The 17,868-nt window shown below is 40.7% G+C and overlaps 1 protein-coding gene across 1 annotated transcript in view; it reads left to right on the plus strand.

Annotated features, from left to right (window-relative positions):
- zmat4a (zinc finger, matrin-type 4a) overlaps positions 1 to 17,868 on the plus strand; it is a gene marked incomplete at both ends in the record, with an annotated part of 130,976 nt that overhangs the window by 13,045 nt on the left and 100,063 nt on the right. The window contains 1 exon segment of the mRNA XM_080042937.1: positions 6,322 to 6,423. Coding sequence (XP_079899063.1) covers positions 6,322 to 6,423 — 102 coding nt within the window.

Below are 17,868 nucleotides of genomic sequence, written 5' to 3' on the forward strand. Positions count from 1 at the left end.
CCCCTCAATGTTTATGATTGGGATGTTTTCCCTTATCCAATTACACCAGGGTGAAAATGAACATTTTTCCCAGCAACATCTCGTTGAGAAGTGAGAGTGAACCTCTTGCAATTACAGCGATGTGTCTGACAGTAAAATCCATTAGCTTAATACATTGATCGCCGGGGAGAGGGACCTGTTAATTCAGTGAGCAGCAGTTGCTCTTTGGAGAGCTGCACTTCACACTCAGTAGGACTTATCTTGCTTTGCTTCCTGTGATGGCTGAGTGATAGACACTGTAGTGCTGCCCTTCAAGCAGATGGGTTAAAAGATCATTCTGTTTTTCTACAACTTAGGTCTTATTTTGTGCAGAGCTGGTCATCATTCCTGTTGTCGACAAGGTAATTGCTAAGATGTAAGAATGCAGTGTCATCGCTGAAAAAGACTTCTGACACAGCGAGAAACACAAGCCGATGAGACACTTTTTTTAAACCACTACCGCGCGGAAGCTAAGGAGGAAAAAGTGTGGCAAACTGTAAACATCCATCACAGCTAAACACAGACTTTTTCTGTGTACTCAGTTGTATCTCCAAATAAAGTGCTTTAGATCCCCCAAAACGACTATTCAAACATGGGTAAAAAATAAAAATTCCATCAGTAATAATATGTCTGAATACAATAAAGTAATAAAGTATATATATATATATATATATATATATATATATATATATATATACATATATATATACATATATATATATATATATATATATGTATGTGTGTATATATATATATACATATATAGCTATATATATATAAAAAATAATGTTTTTTGTTTGTTTTATTTTTATTTTGTAACAGTAATCTGTGTATCTGAATCCGAATTTGATGAAAATGGGGGCGGGACCTGATAAGCCTTTGGCTTCTTCCGTCTCCCTTCGGACAACACAAAGTATGATGTATGAATATTTGCAAGAGAAAATTGTGTATTGTGTGGAATTGTCCGAAAGAATAATAAATAAACAATATGTAGTGCATATAAGCAAAGCAGGCCATGCCTTGCACTCCAGCATGGGGCCACATTCCTTAAAAAAAGGATTGCACCTGCCTGCCTGTCAGAATGGAGTTAAAGGATAGCCATGACACCAAACCATGGAGTTTGACATCATAAATGATTCCCCCCTCCCCTCCAAAAGGCACATTTTGTCATTAGCTTGTCACTCGAATAAAGGTGCAGATGCGCGGCGAATAAAAATAAAAATAACAGAGGTTAGATCTAAACTGTGTATGCAGTGTTTTTTCATTGGTCCCTGTCACAGACACCACTGATTGAAATGAGCTCATTGGTCAGTCATCCTCCACATGCTTTATTGCTTTTACTGTGGGCGCTTAACAGTTCAACACACTCCATGTCTTGTAACCACTTGTTACAATTATTTGGCTTAGATGTTGGTTTGTCTGGTCCTTGCTGATCATTTCTTTCATTGTAGCAATCAGTTTGGTAAATACAATGTAATCAGGACAGATATAAATGGTGACAAGAAATCATACAAAGTGAATTAGTTGGATGAACCGTTTTCAGAGCTGCACACTCTGCAAGTACAGGGAAATAAACTCTTATGATTACTGCATTGACACGCAGTTATAATGAGGGTTGCAGAGGTCCCATCCTGACAATGGCTACAACTAATTGTTTATTCGGTCTCCAGGGTGATGACGCAGTTTTGAGACGGACAGGGAAAATAAACACAGAAATTGTTCCCTGTGTTGTCTTTTTGTGTTTATTCCACACTGCAGGGTCAGGACAAGCTGATGTGAAAATGAAAACATAACAGTGAAAAAAGTAGGAATTAACCCGCCTTCTATCTGTGGAAAATCAAATCAAATCTAGGAGTGGTTTTCCGTCCTGTGCTTGCTGCATCTCCTCGTGCGGCTGCTGATGTTGCCGCTGATGCTGCTCCCGTTTCTTCACAGAATTTAGGTAATTAATCATTCATTTCCAGCGTCTGTGTGCTTGCTTGCTCTCGCTAAAAACAGGCAGCAGGCCCAACACACTGGCACAAGCTTCGATAGAGCTCTCTCTCTCCAAGCCGCTCGTTTATGTTGTTTGTCCTGTAAAATCTGAACAGGAAACGGCTTCTGCTCTAGACTGATTACTAAGGCGGAGGAGGAGGAGAGCGCCGCCACTGATTTATTTATGTTTAATTTCGTTCCCTAGCCGTTTGTCTGCAGACACATTGGCCCCCTGACGTGTTTTATCCTCTTGCGGTCGGTCGGGCCGTGGTCGCTGTGCTGACAGATACCTGATAGCAGACAGGGCAGCAACAGCAGCAGAGGCTCAGAGGCACAGTGCAACCCTGCTATAACTCACTGCACAGGTCATCTCAAGTCCTGGAAAGTTGAAGAGATGCTTGAGATGAAAAGAAAGCTGGGCAACTTGAAGGGCCATCCTTTCCTGTTGTGATGATGAATAATGTTCAGAGGTCACAATTCTCAAAATCCTCTATTTGATTATTATTATTTTTTTCTATCACAGATGGCTATTTAAGATTAATCTGGTCTAGTCTAGGGTAGTCTAGGATAATTGGGCATGTTGTGCTGGCTGAGCCTGTATTAAACTGTATACAGGACCTGTGTAAATCCTTTGGTGTATTGATGGATTGGTCACATACTGTGTCTCGCTGAAAGGAGTCAATCCAATCCTGTGTGCCTTAATGACGCTTCCTCGACTAATGCTAATAGGAGCAATAAAGAGTACAGCTATATTTGAACCCTATCCATAGCCACAGCTCCACCCAGCACAGCCAGGCAAATTCTGTTGTTTAATGGACAGACGTTCCTGCAGACAGGTTGGTATTTGTAGAGAATTGTTGAAATGTATCACGGTTTGTCTCTCAACTAGCAACTTTATTTGAGTGAAGGATTGATGGTCTTCAGTTTTGTCTCGAAACAATCCTCCTGCATCCACGCTATTCACTATTCATATTTTAATTTAGTATTACCATGTAAACATCTGGTCATTGATTGACTCCTTTATGATTGTCTCTACTTACGACATCTATTGCAGTATGTCCGTCCTGGGAGAGGGATCCCTTACTCTGTCAACTCTCCCTGAGGTTTCTACATTTTTTAAATCCCGATAAAGGGTTTTTTACTGGGAGTTTTTTCTCATCCGAGCTAAGGGTCTAAGGGCAGGGTGTCGTACTGTATGGAATGTAAAGCCCACTGAGGAAAATGTCTTTTTGTGATATTGGGCTAAACAAATCAAACTGATTTGATTTGATTTGAACAATTCAAAAGCATTCCATAAGGAAAAACATAACATAATTAAACATTAGCCATAAAAGGGTCCCTTTCTTACAATCATTTTATCTCCATTCGTATTGAAGAAAAAATGTAACCCAAGTTGGAGGGATTCTTCTTTCATACCCAAATGACCTCAGTTCTCATCTGTCCTGCTCCTCCTAATGAAGATGTGTAAAAGAGGCTCTGTTGAGCGCGAGTGCTTCCAAGTATTAAAAAGTGAAGCGCCATAATGGAAGCCAGTCTGAATTAGTAATAGAATAGCAGGGATTGCTCGGTTGTGTCCACGGAAAAGGAATTATTAAAATATATTATTTGGTTGCCCTTGCTCTCTGAATGCCTTTTTTCCTCCAGCAAGCAACAGCCTGCACTTCAGTCCTGTTTTAATGAATCTCCTGGAACAACTTATCAGCGTGAGTCGTCGTTAGGTGTTTATCATGGTCAAATATAATCTCTCGCTGTGTGGCCCAAGAGTCAGTGGGAGGTTTGATATTAAATGGGTCTTTCTGCCTCATTGACTTCGGAAGCTGCTTGGCATCTGTCACTTACTCAAATGCTCGAGGTAATGAAATATTGATCAACAGTGATGAAAGTTATGAAATTAGATCATTGTTTATAGGCTCTTGTATATCTTGGCTGGTTTGTATTACCTCCTCACACAAAACAAATATGGCATGTTCATGTACGTATTAAATAGTATTTCTTGTACTGTACTTTTAGTTCATTCTCAGTGAAGTCATAAATAGAGTGGTAAAAGTGGATGTGAAATGAAAATGGATTGATACATGACCAAGTGATTTGATTCATTTAAATTCGATTTGATTAAAACAGTTGTGATGTGATGAATTGAGTGAATTTTCATTCAAGCAAAACTAATTTTTTATATGAATTTGATGTAATTCTACGTAAAGTAAAAAATGGAGTGATAAAATCACAAAGTCATAAAAAGTGTTCTTATGTTAATGAAATCAACTGAAATGTATCGTTTACAAAGCACAATTTTTGTTACCCTTGTCCATGTGTTGTTTACAGCGCAAAGTAAGGATGGTAATGACTTCACCATACGGTACGCATCACAATACATGGGTCACAGTATCATTGCAATAAGATGCATATTGCGATATATTGGGATCTTCATTGAAATTGTAAACATAGCTGAAATAAAAGTTGCTGTGTATGAACTGGGGGGTCTTAATACATCACATCGCATTATATTGATAATTCAGTGTTCAAATTAAGTTATAAAAATGTAATTAAAAAACGGTCAATTCAAGGCACCTGCCACACAGTAGCAGAGGTTGTAGATGACCACTCATATCACAAAATGTATTATCCCGATCAGTGTTTCTCACGGGAGTTCTGTTATCCTTCAGCGCCGGTCTCCCTACTAAGTGTAATTTTTTTGGCTCTGCTAAGCTAACTAGCCTTAGCTGCCTGAACAACTTTGCAGAGGAATGAAGTAGCGAGACATTGCAGTGGCGTTAATGTCTTTACTTTGATCCCACTGTACACTTAAACTGGGTGCATGAGGCACTTTAACGCATATTAACAACAAACACACCTGTAGCACGGGCCACACATATGGCTGCACCACGATAACATTCATTCATTCATCAACTTTATTATTAGACTCAAGGTCCATTTAAAAAACATACAATACAAGAAATAGACAACACACACATAAATAAGAATAAAAACACATAACGGCCAATTATAAAAGGCACTTATACCAATGCCTCCAAAGGTATGATTGGTAGCGAACTGCGCTATAGCTTGGGTTTGACAGCAGCATTATGATTTTATTATTAGAGTCATTCAAACGACAGATAAAACGATACATAAGGTTCCTCAATAAAGCTTGTAAGGTGTTAACACCTGCATTGACAAATAGCTCACTTGCACTGCTCCACCTTGGTCTTTTAAGCAAGATCCTAAAACAATCGTTGTACGCAACCTGTAGTCGGTGCATACTAGATTTTTTGAATTTACCCCATAAGGGGGCAGTATACAGGGGAGTGCAATATGCTCTAAAGAGACATATTTTAACATTATCAGAACACATGTGAAATTTTCTTGCCAACATATTGGCTTGGGCATATAATGACCGACACTGTCTCAAAATGTCGTCATCGTCAGACATTTGATCTGTTATAAAGTGCCCGAGGTACTTGGCTTTATAACAAACACAAAGCTCTTCCCCAGAAAGATAAAATTGTGGAAAGTGGAGGTCCTTATCTCCCTTCGCCCTACATATTATCACACTGCTCTTATTTGAATTGTATTGCACATCATTTTTGACACCATATTCCGTACACACATTTAACAGCTGCTGAAACCCAGCACTACTGGGAGAGAAAATGGCCAAATCATCCGCATACATTAAATGGTTAATCACCGTGTTACCAATCATACAGCCCGTACTACAATCGTTCAGTTGGTCAGATAAATCGTTCATGTACAGGTTGAAGAGGGCTGGTGACAGTAGCCCCCCTTGTCGAACTCCATTACCAACACTGAAAGGACCAGAGACACTGCTACCCCATCTGACTTGCATACTCTGGTTAGCATACCAGTATGCAAGTATTCTTATAATGCTAGCAGGTACACCCCTTGCACTCGCACTCACTAATACATTTGATTAGGCCTACATTAAAAAATAAATGAATGGAATACGGGTTTTATCTACCTGGACGGGATGCCCAAATAGAGCCTGTGTGTGGGAAACACTGCCGATACATTTCTGTATCAATTCTTTTAGCACAGCTCTAGCACAGAGCTTTTGTTATTTCCGCTCCAAAGTGTCAATCACAAACTCAGAGACTCTTAAGTCTCACACAGTGTGGTTCAGTCTTCATTATATTGGGCAGGAATTGAACACAGCATCAAAACAAGTGACAACACTGTTTGTCTGAAACATGTTGTCTTTTTCACCATTGTGTGTTCACCTCAATGGAACAAATAAAGGAGCCCAGGTCAGTAACTGTGGTCTCTCTCTCTCTCTCTCTCTCTCTCTCTCACTCTCTCTCTCTCTCTCTCCAGATGAAGTCAACAGAGGTGGACCAAGGGCTTTTCACAGACAGCTACTGCAAAGTGTGCAGCGCTCAGCTCATCTCCGAGTCCCAGAGGGTTGCCCATTATGAGGTGAGGACGCCCTCACATTACCTCACATCACTCTCAAACTGCTACACTCTGATGGACTTAATGATAGGCGTAGGGGCTCTGTTCCTTACGGCCTCTGCACACATCCTACCTCTACTGCGCGTCTACCTCGCGTCTGCGTCTGACTTTTTGTCACTGACCGTGTAATCAACCTAGAGCGGGCACACATCCAACCTCAGACACACTGCTGATGCACGTCGGAGGCACGTCTGCAGCGACGCTCCCCTTTCCCTCAGGAGGCTCGCCTATTTTTTTCTGAGAGCCGCGCGTCTCTCTCGGGTCTCTCTGCTTTAACTGATAGAGAAATACTCTGCTGAGAGTCATATTGACTTCATACCGGCAGCTTTCGCTGTAGTTTCACCATTTCCTGGTGTGTTCATTTCAAAATAAAACTTCCAACAAGCGAAAATGTGAAAAAAAAGGCAATGGGGCGCACAGATTACTGTCCAGACTCAGTATTAGACTCAATATAAATCATATGCATCATAAATGACACGAAAGAACCTAATTTTTAATGGGAATTATCTATGAAAACTCTATGTAGAAAGACAGGGCTTTTAGAAGCAGCCTGCAGCAGCAGCAGCTGCTGAGACGTTCCATGTGTATCCGAGAAAAGTCCGAGAGACACAGCAGTAAGGTAAGGCGACGCGCTCCAGAGGTAGACGCAGGATGTGTGCAGAGGCCGTTAGAGACAACTGGTTGATCTATACACCTGACACGCTGTCAATAAACGCACAACACATCTTAATTTACAGTTATCTTTTCCATTACAACCTGAGCAGAGCACTACAACAGAAATGAAGGAACAATATCAGTCTAACATAAAATCTGGCTGGTCATTTTCTCTCTACTGATGGAGTACATGCATCATTTCTACAAACACAGGTGTCAAAGGTGAATGTATGTATGGCTATTCCTAACACCAACAGATTAGTGTGATATTCAATTTGACTGTTGAGTAATAGTACAGCCAACAAGCAAATACATCTTTTCCCTTTTAAACTACACTGCATTGTACTATACAGCATGGAGCGCCATGCTCTTTTTTACAGACATTGTGGCTAATCATAGCAGTGTGAGAAAAAAACATTGCAATCAGTAATATTTGCACAGAAATAATCCAAACTAGTCCACACATTCTTAGTCAGCTTTTCAGAAGTGAAGTAGTGGAAGGGATTACAATTTCAAACCCAGTTATTATTATGGGGTTGGCTGATCGATCTCAAACTCCTTCCTGTCCACATGTTCCAAGTGTCACTGTTGCCAGAAATCACTTATTTGTTATTCAGAGTTGGAATGCCTGTACACTGCAACAGGAAATCATGGGGCATTGTTTTGACTTATTGAAGCGAAGCTAGCCGTTGATTGGACAGCCTTGTGTTGTATATTCCTACACTGTGTCATTGTTGTGTCTGTTTTTGGACTAAGTTAATGAAGAAGTTTTCTTTATACAGTATTTGCAGCCCTGAGTTTGTCACAGCCTTAAAGGCTAAATTCAGGGGGAAAATGTCTCACATCATATTTTTTTACATAAAAGATTGTTACAGGATTCATTGCAGCCTGGCTCTCATACATTTGTCATTTTTTGGAGCTTAATATTTCTATTGTCATTGTTCAGTCAGAGCCCTGAAGTTGCGCTTGCATTAGCCGATTTGCATCAGCAGCTTCTTCAGTAATGCTTCATAACCACTGTTTGCCTGCCAGCTGACTGGAGCGTCCAATCATATTGTGTCGCAGTTTGCGGGCCATTGTAACCTGACTGCTCATTAAAACTCACTAGCGCTCTGCTGATATATACCCTTAATGCCAATGACGTTGGCTGTGGCAGCTCACTCCACCGCCAGCCCAGCCTCCTCCCTACATTATACTATTCATGATTCACATTTCATGTCCACATGTGTTAATGGGGGAATAGGAATCCTCATTGCTGCTTGTATTCAGCTGGGAGCTCCATAAAAGAGTCATTTGATATACATAGCCCATGCCTTGAGATGTGTTGTACTGGGTTAGATATGAACCAGGTAAAAACACCTTATTGGAGGTGTGTGTGAGTTACATACCTGCATACTGTATATACCACCATGTAATTTAGCCTGACACCCCAAATCAGCCACCTCAAGGAGAGTCAGTAAAGCAGCCCATTTGCCTCCTCCAGAGTGAGTGTTTCAGGTAGTGGAGCTCTCTCTCTCTCTCTCTCTCTCTCTCTCTCTCTCTCTCTCTCTCTCTCCACAGATGCTGCTTCTCACTCACTGTCACTTTGAGTCACAAGAATGATTATAGTCTGACTGCAGGTTTGCGACATTCGGACATTTGCAGCAACTTGAAAGGACTCAAAAATTGCATTTTTGGCATGTTTTATAGATTTAAAAGTAAATCAGAAATAATCCTTCTTTAACAGGCTTCAAAACAGTGCTACGTATGATTATGGAAAGTTTAGTTGATGTAGGCGCTTCAAAATACAGTACAATGGTCCACAACATTTCCACCCACTTATTAGTAAATGAGGGGCCAATGTTTTTTGCCTGTAGTGTCACTTTTAGTTCAAAGTTTGCATTCACTTTGTCTTTGAGTCACTTTTATTCTGCATGTTCTTAACCAGTCAAATTGGATTCCCTGCACCGCGTCTTTTCTCACTGTGCTTCTGTTGAGGGTTATTTAAAGAAGTCATAGTTGTCCACGGGGTAACGGGGAGAACTGCTTTGTTCTTCAGGGCGTCGCAAGAGACGGGAAGTGGCTGTACCAGTTCAAATCAAATATTCATTTAGTTATTGTGCGCCGGCGGCTAGAATGCAGCACTTGGGCTTTTGCCTCGCGGAGATGGGGCATATTTGGATTCTCTTTTTAGAACGCTTAGGGTCTAATATGTCGCAACGTGTTTGGGTCATGGTTGCAACAGCAAGAACAAGCAAAATACAGAGACGTGCAAACTTGTAATGCACTTCAGATTGGTTCAGATGTTTTTCGGAGTTGTTTGACATAGATTTTGTCTGCGATGATTCCCCATTGTACTGTGTTTGAAGATCCCGTCTTCACAGCGGTAGGAGACAAAATTGGACTGCTTTGTTGAATATTGATGAAGTGTAGGGTAACAAAATAGTTTCTTTTTCAGTGATTACTAAACACCATGCTGATGGCATTCAGTGGTTTGAACATGTCATATAGTACAAGTACAGATTGGAGTCCAGAGATTCCACACATAATCTACATTAAAAAAATATTAACGCATTAGAAATACATCAGAATGATGATCATACAGGCAGACAGGAAAAGCTTGGGGTCCTTCAAATACAGTGCTTGTGCTCTTCTAAAGAGTCTGAAAAAGCAATTTCAAAGCTGTATTTGGAGGGGAATGCTTACAAAACATTTGGTGATTCACAGTATCAGAGCCACTTATACGCCCGGGTGGTGAGATGTTCACTGTTAAGTTCCTCTCAATCAGCCAACTCCCGTAGAGTGCATTATCCATGTGGTTGTTGAATAGGTTCAGTATTGATATTTGGCAAATAAACACACTGTCACTCCCGTCTAGGAAGCCCTGAGCTCACGGTGATAACAGTTTCCTCTCTCTCTCGAGGAATCATGCCTCGGAGTCTAACTGTCCAGGTTGATCCTGGCTTAATGAAATGCCATTCCACAGAAATGTACATTCCATAGATGTTGCCCGATTTACAACAATCTACAATTCATGGCATAAAGAATACAGAAGTGAGAGAAGTCTCCGACAGAGAGATCCGTGAAGGAATGGGACGCTTTTCAGTGGCAGCTTTTTTTAACCTGGTGAGAACAGCAGCCTTTCGTTTCTCTCCCACTGATCAGTCTGGACTTTCTCCAATGTCAGTGAGGAGGAGCCGGGCAGTAAAATGACCGGATTGATGACTACATGAACAGTGCCAATCAGGGGCTGTGTTCCACCAAGGGACGGACGATAGACGTTAAAAAGCAGGCCCTGATTGGTCCAAGTTTTTGATTTACTCGCGTAGATCGGAGAAAGTCCAGACTTATCTGGGGGAGTGAAACAATTGTGGAGCTGGCGAAATCATGCTAACCAGGCTAGCAGCTCGTCAGCCAAACCTTTGAACAGGTAGAAACACTTATATACTACACTACACTACATATACTGAGACATTTAACATGACAGTGCTTCCCTGACTGGTGGACAATGTGTGATCAGAAACATTATACCAGCTAGCATGTAGCACTTAAAACAACAGTGGCATAACAGGGTCTCACAGAATATAACCCAGTATTGCTATAGGTGCAAAGGTCTATTCATTGTGAGATAAATGATTGTCTTGTTGTCCCCACAATAAAAAGTTCAAACTATATGAACATTACAGTATAACTAACCCTAACCCTGAATGAGTATAAAAAGGTGCCTTACTGGTAAAATAAATAACATAATATTACATGGAGATTAAAATAGCCTATTTCCCAAATTAATCTTTAGATCAAAAGTTTTTTTAAAAGCCTCAAGATTCATTCCACATCTCCCCATACATTGGTTGCTTTTTGTCTAATTATCCTGTTTATCTCAAACAGCTTCTAGTTCCATTTAGTATTTATTCCATTTATCATATTCACTCAGTCAACAAGCTTTTTTGTTGTTGTCCCTAGAATATTTAAAGAGGTTGGGAGACGAGCACTTAAGTATAAAGCACCTCCAAATGTTTTCACTCAACGCAATCACTTCTTTACAACGCTTCAAGACTTATTTGCTTGTTTATCTTAAATCACCTTGCTCTCGATTTTGAATGTACATATTTATTTGTTTTTGTTATCGTTGCTATTTTTGGGGAGAATGAGAGCCTGTCAATGTGTTTGTCCTTAATAGTTTGTTTTGTGTATTGTATTTATAGTTACTGTATGTTTTTTTCTGAGGACCCCCTCGAGAGCTACATCTCAAGGGGGCTTATCTTCAAATAAAAAGCTTTGAAATGAAATTAAATTAAATGAAATACAATAAGTTTGACCAACTGGCCGTCTAACTACTAAGGCGGTGATAACAGATCTAGTAGACGTCCCTTTGACTTTTTTTCCCGCACATTGCCTTTAATCGAATTCTCAAGACTCCAAAGTAAAAGAGGTTCTGTTGGTGACAGTGGAGAGAGACTGGAGATGTATGTAATTGATCTTTAAACCTCCTTTTCAAACACACATCAAAGCCAGGCGCTCCTCTGCAGAGGGGGATCAGAGCACCGACTCACTGTTCACTGTTCAAAAGGCCCGTGTGGCTCATGTTAATTTATGCAACCATCTCTTTGCATGTGCAGTCGATTGGGTGCGTTGCAGTCTCTCTTTACAGGCTGACCCTATGCGCCAAGCAAGGCAGAAGAGCCTCTTTTTAAAATCACTGGCTGTGACTTCACACAGACGTAGGATGGGAAGGTGACCTGGGATTGCTCATAACGCGATGGTATGGGGGACTAGTTAACATATGTGTGCTATACTGTCCAGGAACCATTTTTAAAACAAACATAATGCAGTTCTTTAAAGCAAACTGAATGTACAATCTCCGTTCCTCTTATTAAAGTCAAAAGCCCAGCTAATGAATTATTCACTTTGCAGCTGTACGTACATATAGCATAGATTGTGGTGGGTGTAGCTGGGATGTTAAATAGGTTCATGTTGTATCTACAGGTTTTTGTGTGACCCATTGGAAATATATAATGTATTTTTTCTAATTTCAAACTTGTCTGATATGCAACGAAATTGAGGTGAGTTTTACACTTAAATAGTCAAAGTCATAGTCTTTTATTGTCAGTTCTGATATATGCAAGACATACATCAGAATCGAAATAGCGTTTATCTCTGGCCCACAGTGCAGTTATATTTCAATGAAGTACTTCAGGTCACATTCCTATATAAAAAACATTTGCTTATTTATTGAATTAAGTAGCTCAGCATATGAAGTCAGTCCTCAACCTTTTTCCCCAGTTGAAATTAGTATTTCTCTAATAGTACTCCAGTTGAGCAGCACTCTGGTTAGTAGACAAACCACATCAACCAACTTGAGTTCAAAGTTTTAATCGCTAAAATATGAACAACTATTTATAAAAATGAAATGTGTAGTGTGTTGGCTCCGGTCATTCTGGTCACAGCTGTTCTGGTTTCTTGATAGCCACGGTCCTGGGTCTCTCTGTTTGCAGGATTCACGCCAGAAAATTAAATGAATCGGCGATATTGTCTATAAAACATTGAGCAAAACATTAGTAAGGCAAGCTAATTTTAGCCTGCAGTAGCTTACAGCGCATACATGAGAAAGAACTGCAAGGTTACGTCACGTTAGCTTTGCTGCCCATGTTACCAAAAATAGGAAAACGTAGTGCCAATAAGACATTTTAGAACATGATTCAAAACTGTAATAATAAGATATAACACTTGTGCCGTGTTTACGCCCGGGTCACATCCTACGTCTGTGCAGTGTATCTAGCTCACAGTTTTCCCCCCCACACAGTCAGTGTCTCACTGCTGCAGCGCTGCTTTTAGCAGCCTGTTGCTACATGAGTTTTTCTTTGATAATTCACATTAATAAAGCGCTGTGTAGCTGCTCTGATCTGCTAACACAAGCGCCAGGGGAAAAAAGAATGGCAGACGCAACGCAAGATGTGTGGTGGTTAATGAGTAAAAATAAAAACTTACTGTGTTGTGGTTGACGTCCGTCTCTCCCCGTGGCCTGTGGCTGGTGCCGCCAGTTCACCGTCTCAATACTGAAATATGTCTCCAGGGTCCCTCTGTCCATAATGTGGAGCAAAGATAAACGCCGCGAATACACCAGGCACAGCGGCTGGAGCTCCTCGTCCACAGCATGGAGCAGCTGCTAGTGTAGCTACAGCTAGCTTCTCCTCTTCCTCCTTACGACTAACACCTCTCTTCCTCGCTGTAATCCGGTTTATACAGGTAGACACGAATGTCCGTTCACTGCAGTCGACATAAAAAATCCCCTTTAGGCGTTACAAATGGAAAATGTCCTTGTGCCATGGTCGGAGTTTTTCGGGACTCGGCTTCTCCACTAAGCGGTGAAGAAACATGGCGGACGTGTGCGGAACTAGTGGTCTGTAGTCCTCGGCCCTTCTAGCACGCAAGCTACATTTGTGACGGATGACGCAAATGTGGGGTGTGGATTATCAGGACAGCTGAGCCAAGGGAAGACTGAGTCAAGACAAACCTCTTTCCTTATATTATAATAGCCATTTTATAATGATGGAACGCCGGTTCCATATCGGGGAAGTAATCCTTTAAGGTGAAATGATACACCATCTGTTTGAATTATAGCTTTTCCAAAACTGAAACCTATTTCATCTTTCTGCCAGGACACACAAGGACATTTACAGTATTAGTGTCCAGGTCTGAGAGAGTGATTTATTTACTAGTGTGGGGACTCTATAGAAAATGTCTATATTTTAGCGGCATGCACTACTATACATGCCACGGGAGACTATCTTTAGCACCGTATACCAGCCGCTTCAGCCTGAATAATCTCGTTCCGCGCGTCCAGGGACAATGCCTGTCAACGGGCAATAGAGAGCCTTTATTTTCCTAAATGCCACCATACTAATACAAACCGGTGCCTCTCCTCACAAAATGGTGCAATTATTTTCCCAGGAGTCTCTGTCCTGAGATACAGCGACCAAGGCACAATGGCAGTATAACAGCAGTAATTCCAGCTGCATGGGGGTAGACTATAGACATTAGCTTTTTTTGGCCAACTTGTGCTAGTTCTGGTGGACTTGCTCTTTGTACCACCATACTGTGTCTTCTCTAATTTGTTTTCATTACATTGGATGCATCGCTAAATGCATTATCCTGTATGGGATTTTAATATGCTGTTTTGTTTTGTGTTTCTGACCTTACAGCAAATTGACTTGGTTGTTTTGCAAGAGCAGTACAGGGGTTTTTACGAGTTCAACAGATGTACAGTATAACCCTTAACAGCACACCATCATCAAATATAATGAGCGTCAGGACGTTGTTCTCACTATTATCCCTGCTTACTGATAGATTACGGTAATACATAGCCTGGGTCGTTTAGGCCAACAGAAAGAAACTTCAGTTCACTCTAACCTAAATAACCTTAGATGAATAGATGCTTTTGTTGGCCCTGTAACAGTGTTGTTTTCTGCGGGGCCATCTGACTGTGGTAATAAAAGGGAAACTGATCTCTGCTGTTGAATTTGGTATATACTGTGTATCAGAATATCAGGACCTGAAACTTTGAATTGAATTGAACAAATGACTGACATTGTGAATCCCCCATTCCTGATCCTTAAAGGCCCAGAATTTTTTTTTTCTGAATCAGCTTCTTAGTACGAGTGATGGAGTCCCAACGGATCACACAATAGCCCCCCCTCGTAATTGTTTTGTTATTTCTCTTGAGACATCCTGTATTTGTGCCTTTCTATGTTCTTTCTCCGTTGCGTTGTGAGTTTCGGATAGGTCCAAATTATTTGGAGGGGGAAAATATCTTGTGATGTTTCTGACAAATATTGCACTTGCGACTTGATTTGCAATATATATATATTTTTTTAAATCAAGCTTAAGTTCAATATTCTTATTTCCTGACTCAAGGTCTTAAAGACCTACAGTACTTCACAGGTGGGAATATGAAGGAGTATTAAACTCTGAGCTTCTATGTAGTATGAATGTGCAAATTTTTTTTGAAATCGGTTCATCCTAGCCTGAGAAAAGGCAGACAGAGTGTTTTATGGTCTCACTGTCTAACTCTACATTTTACTAGCGTGGCATCACACTAGTACAAATGTAGGGTTAGGATTAACAGGACAGCTGGGCCAAGGGAAGACTGGGGAAAGACTGAGGGAAAATAAAACCTCATTCATTATATTATAATAGCGATATTATAATGATAGAACGCTGGTTCCGTATGGGTGAAGTATTCCTTTAAAGACGCAATGTTTCAGCGAGGCAGTGCATTCAATGTTCACTGTGCCACTGTGTGTCCTTTTCATACAGAGTAAAAAAAGGTTGTTTACTAGATTTGGCTAGAGGGCATCACTCTTTCACTTAGTTTGACTTGAGCTTTCGAGCAATTTTTGTCCACGGTCCACATTCTTTGCTTATGTGTTACGTAACGTTAGGTCTGCGAAAGGACAACTTTTTACAGATTGTAAAATGCTCAGGGCTGTTCACTTGGGAGCGTGATTTTAAATATGCAAAAGCTATAGGAACTGATAAGCACATTTTGGGGGGAAATTCTTCTTTAAACACCCAACAGTGACCTCAACCACTTATCTCCCATAGATGTGTGCCACTGCCTCACCCATATCCTGTCTGTTTTGTCCCCCAGTTTCTAACAACAGTTGTATGTTGTTTGTGACCATCTTCCTGTCATGCCAGCTTTATGTTAATACACTAACATGTGCGCCTGCATACTTTGCATAGAGTGGGCAGTTAAGAATTGAAGAGAAAAAATGTATTTTTAAGAAAATGTAATGTCATATGATGAATATGGGGTGGGGTGATGCTGAAGACACAGTTCAATAAGGTGCAAGTTGCCTAAAGGGCACATTTAAATGGTGACAGAGCTGTGGTCAAATAAATTAAATTTGAAATGGCAGTGACTTTAAATATATTCGCTTATGACCAGCATGACATTTATAATGTTGGAAGGTCAGCTGCTGTCTTTATTGGCTAAGGCTGCCTTTATTGGCTAAGGCTGCCTTTGGTTACCACAGCATGGCACCTACTGTATATTACCTGTTAGATCCTGGTGAGTAACAAGATATATATTTATAAATACAAATATTTAAATAGCTAGATAGCTTCAGACTGGTTAGACGTATTCATTTTGCCATCAGTTTTAGATTTAGCGGTTGTTGTTTTTTGTCTCATTAATATTTGTATCAAACTGAAGACATTTATGTGTAGTTTTTTGTCAGTGGCTCTTCAGTCTCATTTTCTGTGAGCATTTGTATTTTAAAAATTCTGATGCTACAGTTCAGCACCATCGTTACCATTGTCAGACTCCTGCCCTACGTCCAGCTACCTGTGCACTGCAGATTGTTGAGTAAAATGCAGTTCACTGTCATTGTTTGCCTTTTACTTTAGCCGAGCCAACCACTTCACCAGTTTACCACTGGAATATTCCTTTGGGGAACATCTAGATTTAAATGGAAGTTATCCAAATCTCAATCTATGCAATGACATGATAGTGATACTGTCAGACTTTACTATCAGCCTTTCCTGAAGGACTTTATCCCAGCTGTTTTGTTTCCATAAAGCTGTTATACTTCATCTTGTTTACTTAAGCCTCGTTTCCACTGAACAGTGAGTTACGGTTCAGTATGGTGCAGCACCCATTTATTTCAACTGTCAGTAGTTGGGAAGGGCACCAAAATAATGGGGCCAAGCTGCTGAGGAATGATGCTCTTATTTTGCTATTGCAGAACATACAATGTGTCATTAATTCTTTATATGCTATCTAATTATCGAAATAATTATCTAAAAGGGCCGGCCCTGCTTGTACAGCTGGATGTGCTCTTTGTAGGCTTGGGTGTGTACAGTGAGTCCAGTTTCCTTTTTGAGAAGGCGGTCCAGTTGTCTGCGTTGTTTCTTCAGTTTGTGTACTTAAGAAGTGTACCAGGGGGGGCAGAGTGAGTGAATTTGACCATAGTTGTCTTTATGGGGGGCTGCTGGTTGTAGGCTGGTGGACAGAGTGTGGTTGTAGTGGTTGACGAGGTCCGTTTGAGTTGGGTTTTTAGGGAGGGTGGATTCATGGAGAGGGAGATGGTGCAGACAGACTTGTGATAACGTAAAGTAATAGAGCGCTGTTGTTTGGGTTGGGGGTTGCAGTATGACTGTGTGTGAATGAATAGAACCTGGATCCCTGTAAAGTTGAACAGGTTAATACGTTGCTGATGACTCACTTTTGTTGCATTGGCCCTTAACACAAGTTGAGACTTTGACACTCCTAACTTTTTTTTCATGTATCTTATATGTTATTTTGTATTGTATCTTGTACAGCACTTTGTTCAACTGATGTTGTTTTAATGTGCTATAGAAATAATTTTGACTTTGACTTTTGAGAGTATTGATCTCTATACTGATAGTGAGGTGGTCAGAGATGGTGAGGTCGGTGTGTGAGAGTTGTTCTATATGGATGCCGGTGGAACAGACCAGGATCCAGAACGTGTCCATCATGTGGCTGTGGGTGGGGAAATGTACATGTTGGGTATAAGGTTGAAGCACTTGAGTATGTCCAGAAAAAGTCTGTTGTAGCTTTGGAGTCAATGTGAATACTAAAATCACTTAGGAGTAAACATGGATGAAGAGACTGTAGAGAGACAGTTGTGTGAAGAAGTCTGAGAAATCTGAGGACAGTATAGATGATAGCAATGGTGAGAGGTTTTTTGGGCCAAGGAGTTTAAAAGCCAGGTGTTCAAACGATGGTGCAGCAGGGATGGAGAGGGGCCG

This window comes from Ammodytes marinus (genome assembly GCF_949987685.1).
Source record: "Ammodytes marinus genome assembly, chromosome: 2".
NCBI lineage: Eukaryota > Metazoa > Chordata > Actinopteri > Uranoscopiformes > Ammodytidae > Ammodytes > Ammodytes marinus.